The sequence below is a fragment of the Gallus gallus genome, chromosome 5 (genome assembly GCF_016699485.2).
Source record: "Gallus gallus isolate bGalGal1 chromosome 5, bGalGal1.mat.broiler.GRCg7b, whole genome shotgun sequence".
NCBI lineage: Eukaryota > Metazoa > Chordata > Aves > Galliformes > Phasianidae > Gallus > Gallus gallus.
This window is the reverse complement of record NC_052536.1, coordinates 6,457,956-6,473,138: the sequence shown is the minus strand read 5'-3', so window position 1 is coordinate 6,473,138 and position 15,183 is coordinate 6,457,956. Positions and strand designations below refer to the sequence as shown.

Here is a 15,183-nt window from a genome sequence, read left to right as displayed (position 1 = left end):
AGTGCATATTGGAGATCAGCCTTTTGGGGAGAATGTTATATAATCCTTGGAATGCAGAATGCTATCTGTAATCTAATGGGATTTTTTTTCCAGTGTGGAAGTCTCCCAGATCTGCTCTTGAAGTGTACCAAGCACATTATTAATCCCAAGCATGCACTCATTGAATTTTACCTTTAACATGCAGTAAAAATATTTCTTTATGCTGAATGTTTGATGTGCTTTAGTACCCATCAGCGATGAAGAGGAAGGAGGCATTCTCTTTGATAACATTGCCAAATCTGCCATTGACCCCTTTGACACCTCTTCTGGATCTGTACAGCTGATAGCCATCAAACCTGTGGCTCTACCTGCTGTTCATGCTGCATCAGATAGAAGTCAGGAATCTGCCATCATTAATGGAGAGGTAAGGACCATCTGACAATGTCTGCAGCTATTTCCTGGCTCTATCCAAAGGTGGCATGATCTTAAGCCTATTAGAGTTGGGGATTTGTAGGAACTTTTCTCTCTGATTCTGTATAAAGCCCCAGTAGCATTGTGAGCTCCGAGGTCAAAGAATTTAAATGTTTTCATATTGCATCTGTGAATGTATGTGACCTTGGAAGAGGCAACTTTCTATATTTGTATCTTCTCAATATCCTTCTGTTTTATCATATGCATTTTAAGAGAATGAGTAATAAAGGCAGAGAGAAGATCAAGATCTTCTCTCCATGTGAATTTTGTAGATAAACTTGGAAATATTAGATCATCTGGATCCCAATCTAATCTTTCTATACTGAGCAGTACATCTCATTCAAAGCGAGAAGGCGTAGAGCAGGACCATGGCTTTGCTCAGTCTGCACTCCAGCCTGTGCACAGCGGGCACAGCTGTTTCCTGGGAACAAAGTGGAATGGCAAAGATCAAGATGCTGACTAAAAACCGTGCTTTGACTCCTATACTTGTATATAGGAATTTTTATGCAGATCTTTTTTTTGAGTGATCCATTTACAAAGAATTGAGGTTCATATCAGGGGGTTTGCAACTAGATGATCTTTAAAGGTCCCTTTCAACCCCAGCTGTTCTATGATTCCATATAGAATTCTTAAAGGGGATGGACAAGCTGGAGAGGTTTCTTGTTCACAAACTTGCACTACAATGATTGTTCAGAGATCAGCCTGAATCTCCCTGCTGCTGTTCTAAAACCACCACTGTGTGCTCCCCCAGAAATGCAGTAAAAGACGGTGTCATCGCTTTCCCATGTGGGCCTGGATTATAGCAGTGTGTCACGGTCCATTTCATGCTTGTATTTTAAGCCCTGATGTGCCACATCGTTTCTAAACATGGGGAAAGGCTTATTTAGAATTCATCATTTATGTAAGTCAACAGGATGACATCCCTAGTTCTATGCACTTCTCTGTACATATGTATCTTGGAAATTGTGAGAAGACTGTAGAATTTGACTCTGAAATGAACAAATCCCAAGGAAATTACTTGTTTTCCTTTAACCAACAATGTGGTGCAGGAGATTATTTTTTTAAAAAACTTGTGTACCAGGTCAGACCAAAAACCCAGTTTATTTTTGTTTTTTATTTCTGGCAGGGGCCCAGAACAAATTTCTGAGATAACCATACAAGAGCCTATAATGACATCTCACTAAAATACTTCCCCAGCCATCAGTGATGACTTATTTATGGTTTTGTTTAGCCAGAGGTGATGGCTCAGTACTTCCTGAACCCTACAGCAATTTTCATTAGTGAGTTCTCCCTAATGTCCCCAGAAGCAAGTACTGCTTTGGGTCATGGCAACTGACTAGCATAATCAGTGTTTTTCTTCGGTGGGTGTATCTGAGTCACTGTTTAGATGGTACATAGATTTTAGGCTAAAATTATTTAACCATCTGCCAAGCCATAAAAAATGCAGCAACTCTGTTCACTTGCAGCTCCTCAGTGCTTACAGATGGCATGGTGCGGTACAGAAAGCACTCTGTAAAATGACACATGAAGCGCATCAAACACGCTCTAAGAGTACTGTTTGGAAGCAGTCAGCCTAGCGCCATCCTTTAAACATCTTCTTGCCTTTTAGGTGAACAAGGCTTTGAAGCAGAAGTCCGATATAGAACATTATCGCAACAAGCTGCGTTTGAAAGCCAAGAGGAAGGGGTACTATGATTTCCCACAGGTTGACAACAACAAGGGGCTGACAGACAGGAAAAGGATGTATGAGAAAAACCAGAAAGAAATTGACCACATTTTGGATCCTGATCCAGATGTATCATCTCCGTTTGCTGAGCCTAAGAACAGGTGAGACTTTTTATATGCAGTTCTTCCTCTGGGAGGAAACCTGCTGTCTGGGGGTTTTAAGGAATCAGAAGGTCTGTTCTTAAGGAGGCAACTGTTTGCTGATCAATCCCTCCTACTTCACGAAGAAAATTTATATAGCCCATGATTATTTATGAAGGCATCTAATCTGATGAAACTGGCGTGTGATTAAAAAGAAGTAAATAGAAAGGCAAAGAAATATGGGAAGAGACTGTTCCAAGTTTTTCTGTCATTTTCCAAGTAAATAGAAAAAAGCAGTATAATTTTTCTTCGGAAATATGGAAGGTAGACTTAAGGCAGAAAGTTAGCATCTGAATTATTTGCCAAAGTTCAGTGGTGATATTATTTTGGCTCTATCTTTATCTGAATGTAACTACTGCAGTAGGCATAAGGGATTGCAGCCGCTACATTGCCCGCATATTCAGTAAATCCTGCAGGAATATCTGCAAGAATGTGCACGTACCTTCCTGTGTCCTAAACAGAGAGAGTCATAATTCATTCAGGTGAATTACTTGTAACATGAAGCTAGCATGTTGTGTAACAGTACTGTAGTTTGATTAACACTTCATTGTCTTTTGAAAATGACATGCCAATATTATTTGTCTCCTTGCTTTAGAAATGAGAGGGTAAGATAAGTGCTAACTCTGTCTGAGTAGGTGGATGGACCTGCTCTGCTGCTGGGTGCTCCCTTATAACACAGGTTGACACAGTCAGAGGAGGAGATGACACTAGTCTTAGCCAGTGTAGCCCAAGAGAGGGATGACGCAGCATTCAGTTTCCTCCTTCCTAGGGGTGGTGAAGATGTAAGAGGGGAAGACTTATTAAAGAGCGTGTTTGCCATTACACCTCCTATCACGAAGGCTCCGATTCTTGCTGTAAACAGGGACTAGCATTAGTTGATCTGCGAGAGGAAATTGAAGTACATTTCTTCTGGAAATGGTACTTTTGCCTTGAGGTACAGTCTTTCATCCTATCCCCTGGAAAGTTCAGACCAAAATTTTCCTGTGAAAAACAGTATTTTCAGATGAAAAAGACTGTAATGATAATTATAAAAGCAGCGTTGATTCAGAATATGAGCAACGACTGAAATCAAGTATACTTCTGTAGGCCTAGAGTTAAATGGCAGCCCTCGATGGACTGTGTCACTGTGTTGAATGGCCGAGTGAAGCATAAAGATGTTCACTTAGCTGTGTTTTACATCCTTTCTGGAGGGCCTAGGGCGTCAATTTCTTGTGCTGTTTTCTAGTGAGTAGGGAATGAGCTGCTTCAAAAGCAATGGAAAGTTAAGACACTGAACCCTTAGCACACAGGAGTCCCACTCTGTCTGCGGTCTTTCATGAGATATGAATGAAGGAAATAGAAATTTTGATATGGCTGTGGTGCACATAGAATCATAGAATGGCCTGGGTTGAAAAGGACCACAATGATCATCGATTTTCAACCCCCCTGGTCTGTGCAGGGTTGCCAACCACCAGACCAGGCTGCCCAGAGCCACATCCAGCCTGGATGTATGAAGGACTTAGGCATTACTTTGGATGGTTTATGCTATGCCACGTGGCGTGTAGGAAATGATTAAATTACTGCACATGAAGCTCTAATGCTAACCGTCTGCTCTTTGTTAAATATACAAATGTTTGCTTGCTCGTGTGCCAATGTGCTGAAAGGTTCCCAAGCACATTATTTTTCCCTGTGTGCTTTCTAATGTGCTGTGTAGATCTGTCATAGTCTATTTGAGTTAGTGATCACTGGCATCATAGAAACTGCTCGAAGGCAGGTGTACTACTGTAGACGAATGATTCCCTTCTGTGGCTGAACCATAAAAGACTGGGTTTACTTGTTGATTATAGAGTCTATATCCTTACATAGTGAGAAATAGGAACCATTCCTGATGCATTTTTCTGTAAAGATGCTAGGCATTTTGAGAATGTTACAGATGTTGCAGATGTTTAAGAACTTTTTGCCAACAGATGTGTTCTGAAGCCTGTATTAAAACTGGATGTGCTAACACACATCGCAGCATTAATGTCTTCAGTTTGCAAGTAAAAGAATGATAACTAAAACAACATACTTATGGAGGAAAACCTTGAATAAAACTTCAAGGTAATGTGTTTTAAGTTACTGCTAAATGAATCAACACAATTGTGTTTCTGTAATGGAATAAAAACCCTTTTAAAGTGATGTAGGTTAGGGTGAAATCAAAATATTTGATTCACAGTGTTTTCTGCTTTGTGTACTTGTTTGTATCATTATTGTTACAGCAATTAAATTTCTATGTAAAAACGTTTTCTATTTTTTAAAAAATAGTATCATTTAGAAGTTGGTCAAAGGTCTCAAAATTTCTAGGGAAAAAGTCTGTTTCACTTTTTTCTCTTCTGTGTATATTCCACTGACTTAAATAATGCTATTACAGCATTTCCAAAATATAGCAGATAAGACAGATGGAGCTGATTGCATTACTCAAGATCACCTTTGCAATTTGGTTGTTTGAAATGCCGTTGAAGAGTGATTTACAAAACATCACCATTTAATAGTTTGATTTTTTCAGGAACAAACATTTTTGTGCTCTTGGTTCCTTTGAGTTTTCTGTGCAGTAAAATTCTTGTTATAAAATGTTTCAGTTGTGTTCCCAGAAGGCATTTGCTAACCCATTTGAATGCCGGTTGTTAGTGTTCATACCTCCTTTCTCATTAGTAAAACTTTGGTAAATGAGCTAATTGGCAGTCTCGAGGCAGTTTTTTAAAGAGGTTTCTGATTATACCTCCTATTCTGAGTTTTTTCCATAATAGTTTGTAATCAGGTCAAGAATCTGCATGTGCTAGAGACTTGTGTATTTGAATCCCTTAGAAGATATATCACAACTGCATCAACCAAGTATTAATGGACCTATTATAGAACCAAGTATTAATGGACCTTGTATAGAATTTGAGACCTTTAATGCAGAAACAGTAAATCAGATCTGACAATTTTTATTAGTTTATTGAGAATTATGAAACTTGGTTGCTGGTTTTTTTTTTGTTTTTGTTTTTTTGTCCTCTGCTTTATCCTTCCTGATTTGTGTAAGCGTCAGTCTCTCTGGATCTTTTGTAACCCTTTTTCTGCTTGTTGACCTTAACCTCAAGGCTTTTACCTCCAAGATGCCCCAGAGAAGGAGCTGGTCACTAAAATCTCTGTAAATGTAGCAGTTTTTAATTTTTCTTTATAAATCTATCCCAGTTTCTTTATAAGAAATCTTAATTTTCTTCTTTCTAGGACAAATATTCTTTATTCATTTTATAAATTTTCAAATATAAAATTGTACTTGGATGAACGTGTTTGAATGTGATACAGTACGGATGTTTTCATTTTCTCAAGAGTGACAGCAAGATAATATTGTGGACACACAGCATTACTACAGCATTACTACTCAGGTAGTACAAGTTACAAAAGGCAACCTTGGAAAAATGAATAATTAGTACGTTTGCAGTCAAATCTGTGAGTGTTTGGTGGGAACTGTTAGCTTTAAGTACCAGAAGAAGGCACGTGATCTCCTGATGAGTATGGATAGCTGTCCACCTGATCTGAGTTCTGACACTGAATAAGTCCACTACTCCAAAATCTGTGTTGTTACACCTCTATCACATCTTGTTTCTATCTGTTGAATGAACAGACTGAGGCTGGTCTAGTGGTCCCAGTTTGTGATGGGGATCCAGTAACACAAAACAAGTATTTTGGTGCAAACAAGCTTTTATTGGAGAATCCTAGTTTAAGGAAACTAGGATAAATCTTGCCTTGCAAATAGGGAAAGAAGTCACAAGATCAGGCAGAATATTTTAAGGTCTGCTACTTCACTATGAACATCGTCAGGTCCCCTGTACTGAAGACGCAGCAGAGATGTGTTGGATGACTTGATCTACTCCTACTATTTTTGAGTGGTGCAATGGTACAATTGCCCAAAGCATAAAAAAACATGATCAGAGATAACTTCATATTAGGCTTTAACAGTCACCATTATTATTACAGTGTTAGTTAATGAAAATGGCATGTAGTTATTTAACTGTGATGCGAGGTATCTGTGATAAGTGCAAGAAAATGAATAATGCCCAGATATGCTATGAGAGACCTTAAAAGATGCAGCTTTGATGAAATTTGCAATTTGGCAACTGCTACTAAGTATTTATGTTCTGTATCTTACAGAGTAATGTTAATTTTATTATTTTTTTTATAATCCATATCAAAGAAATAAACTATTACATCAGACAAACTACAGGGTATTCGTAGTGTTGAGTTATACGCTATCTTTAGCATACAACTAGACGAGAAGGCCAACTGCATTCTGGGCTGCATTAAAAGTGGTGGCCAGCAAGAAGAGCGAGGAGATTGTTCCCCTCTGCTCTGCCCTTGTAAAACCCCCTTGGGATACTGTGTCCAGGCCTGGGACTCTCAGAACAAGAGGTATTCAGAGCTGTCGGAGTAGGCCCTCAGGAGGGCTACTAAGATGTTCAGAGAGCTGGAGCACCTCTCTTACAAAGAAAGGTTGAGGGATTTGGACTTGTTCAGCATGGGGAAGAGAAGGCTCCAGGGAGACCTCATTACGGCCTTCCAGTACTTGAAGGGAGCTTACAAGCAGGGGAGGGATTGACTTTCTACACAGTCTGAGAGTGGTAGGACAGAGGGAAATGTGTTTACACTAGAAGAGGATTTAGGTTAGGTGTTAGGAAGAAATTTTTTACTCAGAGGGTGGTGAGCTGCTGGAACAGGTTCCCCAGAGCTTGTGGATGCCCCATCCCTGCAAGTGTTCAAGGCCAGGTTGGATGGGGCCCTGAGTAGCCTGATCTGGTGGGTGGCAACCCTGCCTATGGCAGGGGATTGGAACTAGGTGGTCTTTTGGTCCCTTCCAAAATAAGCCATTCTGTGATCTTTCGAGTTAATACCTTTATTTCTCTTACTTCTGAGCTCATGAGTGAATGCCTGGGGACATCTTAGAGCTGTGTTTGAAGAGGTTTAATCCCTCAGAGTATAGCTCCCTGGAAAAGTTGTGGCATCTTGCAAACAGTTCCCTCCCACTCCTGTCTGTTTTCTCCTACACTTTGCTGGGTGTTTGTTTCAATGGAGCATTGTTCCACTTCTTTCTCGCTACTCAGGATTTGTCACCAAAATCTCTGCCCCCCATGAGTGTGTGAAAGGTGCTACTATTTTTAGGAACAGCACCTACTTTAATTTATTTTTTTAATTTGTCATACCAGCTAACGCTAAAAGGATTCTGATACCTTCTAGGGACATATTTCATCTAATAAACTCCACCATATGATGCTGATATCATAATTTTATTTTCTTTACCAGTAAACAAAATTTATAATCTCTTTATAATGCAGTTGATTTCCAGGAATTTCATATACATTCTATAATAAAGTGACATTTTAATGATCTTCATGATTATAAAATATATATATTTTTTGTTTATATTCTGTTAATTTTTCTGTTTTCTTGTTTGATGTCTTATAGGCAACAGATGAAGAACTCGATATACAGAAGCCGGCAGTCTTTGAACAGTCCTAGCCCAGGAGAAACTGAGATGGATCTTCTAGTGACTCGAGAAAGACCTAGGCGTGGAATCCGTAACAGTGGATACGATGTAAGTTTATCAGGTATATCCTCTGAAATTTGCTCAGCCAAGACTTAGCTCATTCCTGAAAGCAGGAAACTGTTGATAAGCTCCAAGCCAGAGTGTCCTCGGGTACTTGACATTACAGTATATTATGTGCACTCAGCATCCTGAAAGAGGCTCAGGGTATTCTGAGCACAGACTGCCGAACATACTTTATATTTTACATCATTTTGTTGTCTGAAATGGAAACAAAATGTTCTTGGAACTCGTCTATTACAAAAGTAATGGTTTTCTAATTTAGATAGTTCTTTCAAGTATGCAACTGCTTACAGGATACCAATATCTTTTCAATGTAATTAAAATCCTATTTTTTCTTTACCCTTTATGCTGCTCTCTTGATTCAGAAGGATGGACAACCAACTTCTAGGAATTGTACTGAAGTCCAGATGTCAGTGGTTTGTGGAAAACCCCTAGGAAATAGCCACATTCTTGTTCTCCTCTTACTATGTCAGAACTGGGAGAATATAAATATTTCAATGTTAAAACCAGGCAGAATAGATTCTGCACTGGCTTATGGTCCGAGGAACTCACACAGCCAACATAAGTCTAGAGTAGTTGTTTTGTGCAATGTGAACATACACTGGGTCTAAGTTGACACAGCACGCACCCAAACTGAAGATGAAAAAAGCCCATACCCTAAGGTAAAGTAGAAATTTTAAGTCCATTATGTATACAAAAAGCTGTAGCTCAGCCATCCCTGAAGATCGATTCCTATAGAAGATCTAAGCATTTCTGGAAAACAAGAAAGTTAATCTGGTGATTATTCATCCTCTATACAAGAACTTTGTGTGAGACTTAATTGTTAACTCTCTCAGCTGGCAGGGATGTATTTTTAGCAAGGTGACGGAATTTACTAGGGTCAGTGGATGTGTTCAGGAAAGTTTAAGTCTTTTACAGAATTAATTGGGGCGGATAGAGATTTTGAAAGCCAGATTTTGAATTTTTGAAAATGATTTCCTGCATGTTGACACTTTCCATCAGATTGTATGAGTCAGGTTGTGCTATGTAATTGGAATGACTGCCTCACTGCTTTCTGGGGCATAAGAATACACAACCACCCTGTTGCACTTACAGCAGACTACATTTTGCAAGAAGTAGGAAGGTTTTTGTGTTTAACCTGCTTATGTGTTGCCTTTCTTAATAGTTCTTCATCAAGCTGGACTTTCCTTTGTATCCTGAAAATCAGGTGTTTCAAGAAGAGCATGGGATTTTTTAATTGTACTAATAAGTAGTTTTTCATAGGTAAAATCTTTCTGAAATGAATGTTAAAAGCATTCTAGCAGCACTCTCTGCCAGTAGTGCAAAGTGAGCAAGTCATAATATGTATCCAAAGATTTTAAAAATATACTTGAATGTGTTGTGTATATTTATAATGCATAAAACAGATTTTCAAGAAATTTTTTTAAAAGCCCTGAGAGTGGTATAATGAGCTCGTGCAGACTCAGTAATCTCCTAGGCGTAGTTACAGTCTCTGACATCAGCATATGAGATATTTCATGTGAGATTTCCTTGCTTTTCTTTTTGCACCGTGGCAGAGGGAATTGTCCCTGGCGTAGTCTTTTTTTTTTCTTACTGATAAGTTACATAAAATTCTCTTTGACTGATGTGCTGCAGATTCACTGCAGTGCACCTCTTCTAACAGTGGAAGTATTTTTCTGTCTGAAAGCAGAAAAATGCCATGGGAAAATGGAACAGGATGTTGAAATCTAGTTCTCCAGCCTCTGCTTGCAGCGTGGGCTGATCTCCCTCCCTCCTGTTTGAGCTACCTTGGTGCTGTGCCAAGCTTCTGACAGGCTTGCTCTCCCAGGCACAGGCTGGCTCTTAAATCTGTATTAATGCGTGGAATCCATGTTGATCCCACCGTGATGCATCAAAACACCCCTGTAAATCTGAGCTCTGGAGATGGGTGTAAGTACTTCAGACGTTTAGAGCTGAGGTATTGGCCCAGAAGAATTATTTTATTGGATTAGTTTCTTTAGCTGTTAAGTTCATGTGGCGGTCTGCTGAGGAAAGGTGTTAAAAAGCTCAGTAATGCTATAATGTGTTTATGAATTAGGGCTGCTTTGTATGCTGGACCTCGTGTCCTTTCTTTTTTACCTAATAACATCTTGTACAGCGTTTTGACATCTGCTTTGCTGTTCTAAAGGATCCACTCTTCTCACCTTCTTCTTCTACTACGTGATTTAGCTACAGGTTTCACCAACTTAGCATGAAAATTGTGTTTTATAAGCTGTTCCAAATGAGGAAATTGATGAAGCGGATACCCTGCGTTATCTTCAAGTCATGAGATTTTTGCAGAATAACAAATAGCTTTTTGTTTTTTGAGCTGTTACTAGTCTGCCTAGGCTACGTGGTGGTTTATCTTCCCAGCCATGACAAATGGTGGTGGTTGTGTGCAGGGCTTTTGTTTGGTTTTTAAAGAAAATAGGTTGTTTCCCTAGAATCTTGAAGAAAGCTTGAGAACGGGTAGGTCGGTATGCACAACAAAATCATGAGAGTTTATCATCTGCCTGATTTTGCTTTGCTCTGTAAATTGGAAAATAAGAGCTCGAAGATCTGACGCTCCACGCTAACATTTTATTTGATTTTTTATTTAGTATTTTGTAAATAGTTTTCCTCATATAAAGATGGCTATTATTTCAGTCACGGTTGTCTAAAATATTTTATTCCCAATAATAATAATCAGAATATAAGTTCAGTAATTGCCTACCTGTCTGTACAGAATGTGTAGCTTTTTGTGCATCCTACTGTTTGATATTCTCAGTATGTTTAGTTTTGTAGCACCTTTTTATCAATGGGTTATTGTTGAAGATTACCTGTCTTAATTTTAACTATTCCAACCAGGTACCAGGTTTAGGTATATGGTCACCTTCACTTAAAAAGCAGATAAAGGAAACTTTAACATATCTATTACTTCTAACATCTTCAAAGACAATTATGAGTAGAGCAAATGCTGTAATGAAAGAGTCTAGAACCTTTGAGCTACTAATGAGCTTTATGCCAGGGCAGAAAATGATTAGTCAATTTTTGGTGTTAAAGGAAGAAAACGACCTCATTAAAAAAATCTAAGAGATCAATATGAAAAAGAATTTACTGATCTAACTTTATTGATACAGTAACATTAATGCAAGTGCTCAAAAAGCTTTGGATTGATGTTCACGTGAAGAAGTTCATGATACAGTGATTTCATGGTACAGTTGCAGCAGCAGAATCCTGCCAGAAGTGGATGAACTCTGCCTCTGGACAGGACTTGCTTTTCCTTCTTGGTGTAATTCTAGTATTACGTAGTAACTGTGTCTGAATAGCATCCAGATTGTGTAGTATTAATGTTAACATATAGTGGTGTCTATTTACAGTACTTTTGTATTTCATTTGATAAAAGAGAAAATAGCATACATTAGGAAGTGATATGATGAACTAAAATAAATTTTAAAACATGAGTAAAAGTATCACCAGTCTCCTCCCAAATCTTTGTGCCAGCTTTTAAGTTGATAAATCAAAGCTGGCTTAATGCTGACAATGATTAAAAATCTGTTATTCATATGATTTATTTTAGACATTATTTTCTTTTACTGGACAGAATCAAAGAGAGTGTAATGGCTTCACCAAGGGATTGTAGCAGAAAGCCTGATTTATTTCAACATTGGGTACTAATAGGTCTCTTGTGGGATTCCATTCACTGATATTTTTATGGGTATAATGAAACAGAAGAAGTATGGCTATTAATCATCCAGTTGGACAGTATGATTTCAGAGGCTGTTCTTTGGTTGCAGTTACTATCCTAGAAGTGACCCCAGGAGTATTTTGGGAGAGGGGCTGAGGGCACTGGGGTTGCCCAGCCTGGAAAAGAGGAGGCCAGGAGGCAACCTCCTTGCTCTCTGCAGCTCCCTGAGGAGTAGGAGCACAGAGGGAGGTTAGAAAATTCCAGGAGAACTCCTAAACTTTAGGTCTTCTGAAATCTTAATGTATGTGAGTGAACAGAAGAACTTCAATCCACGTAGCTGTAACAAGCAGCCCCTTGTAAGCAGTCCTTCATAGTAATGGTGCCACTTAGGGATCTGTACTCCTGGTACGGTTGTACCCCATTGATACTAACAACTAAGAAAAGAATTTAAACATTAATTCCCATTGTTTTTAAGTGAGCCCTTAACAATTTGATATGCTACAGAGCGTCTCTGATTGTTTTTGCTGCAAACAATGAAGGATGTGAAAGAGTCTTTGAATCCCTGGCTATTATCCTTGCCTGCTTGACATGATTTCTTTCAAATTCTTGTCATGTGTCTATACTGTAACAAGTCTTGACATTGCATGTGTTATATCAGTGTTCAAGAATGTTTTGTGTGAAGCAGCAGAAATGCTGTCTTGTAAAGCTTTTATGTGTACATGCTTTTACTCCATCCAACAGACTGAGCCTGAAATTATAGAAGAAACAAATGTTGACCGTGTCACTGAGCCTCGGAGCTACACCAGGTCCCGTCAGGCCAAAGGCCACTCAGAGACCTCAACTTTAAGCTCTCAGCCCTCCATTGATGAGGTTCGACAACAGATGCATATGCTCTTGGAAGAGGCTTTCAGCCTGGCCTCTGCGGGTCACGGAGGACAGAGCAGGCAGGAGGCCTACAGCTCCGCACCACACTTGCCCTATTCAGAGGTGGTGACCAGCGCTCCTGGTACCATGACCCGACCTAGAGCGGGTGTGCAGTGGGTACCCACATACAGACCAGAAATGTATCAGTACAGTCTACCAAGACCAGTAAGTGAAACTTCTCTTTAGTATAATGTAATATCATAAAGATATTTCTACTCTAAGAACTTTTTTTTTTTTAAAGATGGACTCCTGTTTTCATGCTTAAAACCAGGCATAAAGCCATGCATACAGTAAATAAGTTTGGGTAGTGGGGTGTGTTTCTCTGTCTTTACACATACCCATCTCTTGCATGAAGACTCTTAGAATCTATTTTAGCAGCAAGGTGACCTTATCTATGTTTTGCTTGAAAGAATAGGCTGCACTAAGCTCCAGACTGTTCAACAGATAAAGAACTGGTCTGCGTGTCTCCTGTTCACTGAATGCATATTTGGAAGCAATCTGGTTTTGTAAAACAACTGGGCATAAAACATTCAACACTAATGCTCAAATTCCTCCACTGAGAAACGTCATCCCAAGCCAGGGAACCAAGTGCAATACAAAATCTGGATGGCCTGAAGTGTGGGCTGATGTTGGCAGCCTTACAGTTGTATCTATTGGCATGGGACTCAAGAGACGGCTCAGTGCTACAGGTTTCTTGGTTGACCTTATGTAGGTCACTCTTTATGCTTCACTTGCTCACCTCAATTTGCAACTAACAATTTCTTATCTCACAGAAATAATAAATATTTTGTAGGCATATAGACAGCAATAGCAGTAGTGCTGTGGGCATCCTTGGTAGATCAAGCTACCTCTGAATTCCAAGATACTGTATTCTGAAACTGTATCTGGCCATCTCAGTGGGGGGAAAAAAGGCTGTATTAAATTTACACTGTTCATTTCAATGCTTTTTTGTGGGGTCAGAAATGATTTTTGTTTTGTTTTGAAATAATGCATTTCAAGTTGAGTCCCTAAAACACCTAGAAAAAGAGAATAAAGCAGAAAAGTGTCCTCACTTTAGAATAACTTTTACTATGACTTCTCATGAAAACAAAAAGTACATTAGAGGATGCTGCTTCTGAACTATTCTGAACATAAGTGAAAGTCAGTGGCACTGCCTGCAGAGGCTCGTGCTGGTGCTATTTTAAATCATGCTAAGGGATATTTTTGGCCCTTTGAAACTACTGCAGTGAACTTCATATATGGCATATAATGGGATTTTATGGCTAGAATTCGATTAGAAGCTCAAGAGACAGTTAATAGCTATCCAAATTACTTTGACACTTGAGAAAGACTTTTTGAAAGGAAATGAAAAACATTATATGGAGTAAGGTTTAAGAAGATGTAATTGCCATACTTTTTTGGTGATTGCTTCACTATTTTCAAACTCACTACTCAATCATCTACTTGTTTTGGGGCTTTAAAGCACTTGGTTATCTTTCTGGGGCTTTGAAGATAGTGTTAAGCACTCCCCTAAAGACATTTGTATTTTAACTGGTTGCCATGGGGTAGGATAGCCAAAGGCTACTGGTGTTTGGATAAAGGCTGTTATTTCATACTTTTTTGCCACATGTAAGTTGTACTTTAACTGCAGTGTTTACTCATTTGTTCTCAATTGGGGAAGGAGGATTTCAATTAGAAACACCCACTTGAAATATATGTGCAGAGTGATGTGTGCAGGAAAAATATGCAAGAATTGCTGCTCTCAATGTTTTAGCACCTGTTTGCCTGCCCATGATACCTCTGATTGGTAATCCTGACGGAGATGCTGAAAAGTGAAGCACTTGGGAGTTGATTGGGCCAGAGTACAGCAGGGCTGGCCATGGAGCAGCTGTGCAGTGGCTGGTGTAATAAAGGTGTCCATTATGATTTGAAATTTGGATTTAAGATGATTTTCCTTCTTAGATGGGACAAATGCAGACATTGGCTTTATTTATGGGTCTCTAAGTACAATATAAGTATAAAGATCTTCAGCCCATCACTCCTTTCTGGGACTTGGGCCTTCATAGCCTGTACATTACACTCAACCTTTTAGGAGATCGCACAATCTTTCCAGTAATTTGAGTGCGCTTGAGCCAGCACTTATTGCAGAGATGTTTCATAGATGATACAAGTGCTGAGTAAGATTTCTAACACTTGCATTCTCTACCATTATAGAGCATAAATAATGAGACTGAAGCAAAACAACAAAAATCCTAATGAAAATCTCCATCTCAGTGTTTCTCTGTTCCTGAGGATTTGTCTCATATGCTTTCATTGGATGAGATCCCTTTTCCAGATCTGGGTTTCTTCAGGTCTCCTCTAAATTATGGATCTTTAATGTTGGGTTGTTTTTTTTTGCAATGAACTTCCTGACTAATCCTACCATTAGCCAGCTGTGTATGTCTCTAGTGTCTAGAGTGTGCAGCTTTCTTCTTTTTCCATTTTCTCCTTTTGAGACCTTCTGTAACATTGTGCTGGGGCAGATCATGTCACCACTTTGGAAATCCATGTAGTTGAGCTGAGCAGAGAGCTATGACCTGGGAAAAACATCTCTTTCTTACAGGGGTAGACCAGTACAGGAAGGATGTGGGGCTCTTGGAGCAGGTCCGGAGGAGGGCCACTAAGATGATGAGAGGGC

General features: G+C 39.2%; 1 protein-coding gene across 9 annotated transcripts in view; it reads left to right on the top strand.

Annotated features, from left to right (window-relative positions):
* KIAA1549L (KIAA1549 like) overlaps positions 1-15,183 on the top strand; it is a 109,192-nt gene that overhangs the window by 74,208 nt on the left and 19,801 nt on the right. For 7 of the 9 annotated variants that reach the window (XR_005860076.2, XR_005860077.2, XM_015286324.4 and 4 more), the window contains 4 exons: positions 225-403; positions 2,060-2,277; positions 7,777-7,906; positions 12,345-12,692. Coding sequence is in view for 7 of the 9 variants with exons in the window: in XM_015286324.4 (XP_015141810.1) it covers positions 225-403; positions 2,060-2,277; positions 7,777-7,906; positions 12,345-12,692 (875 nt within the window). In the remaining 2 variants the exon portion in view is untranslated. The remainder of the gene's footprint in view (positions 1-224; positions 404-2,059; positions 2,278-7,776; positions 7,907-12,344; positions 12,693-15,183) is intronic. The other 2 variants (XM_025151249.3, XM_015286327.4) reach the window with 1 other exon arrangement.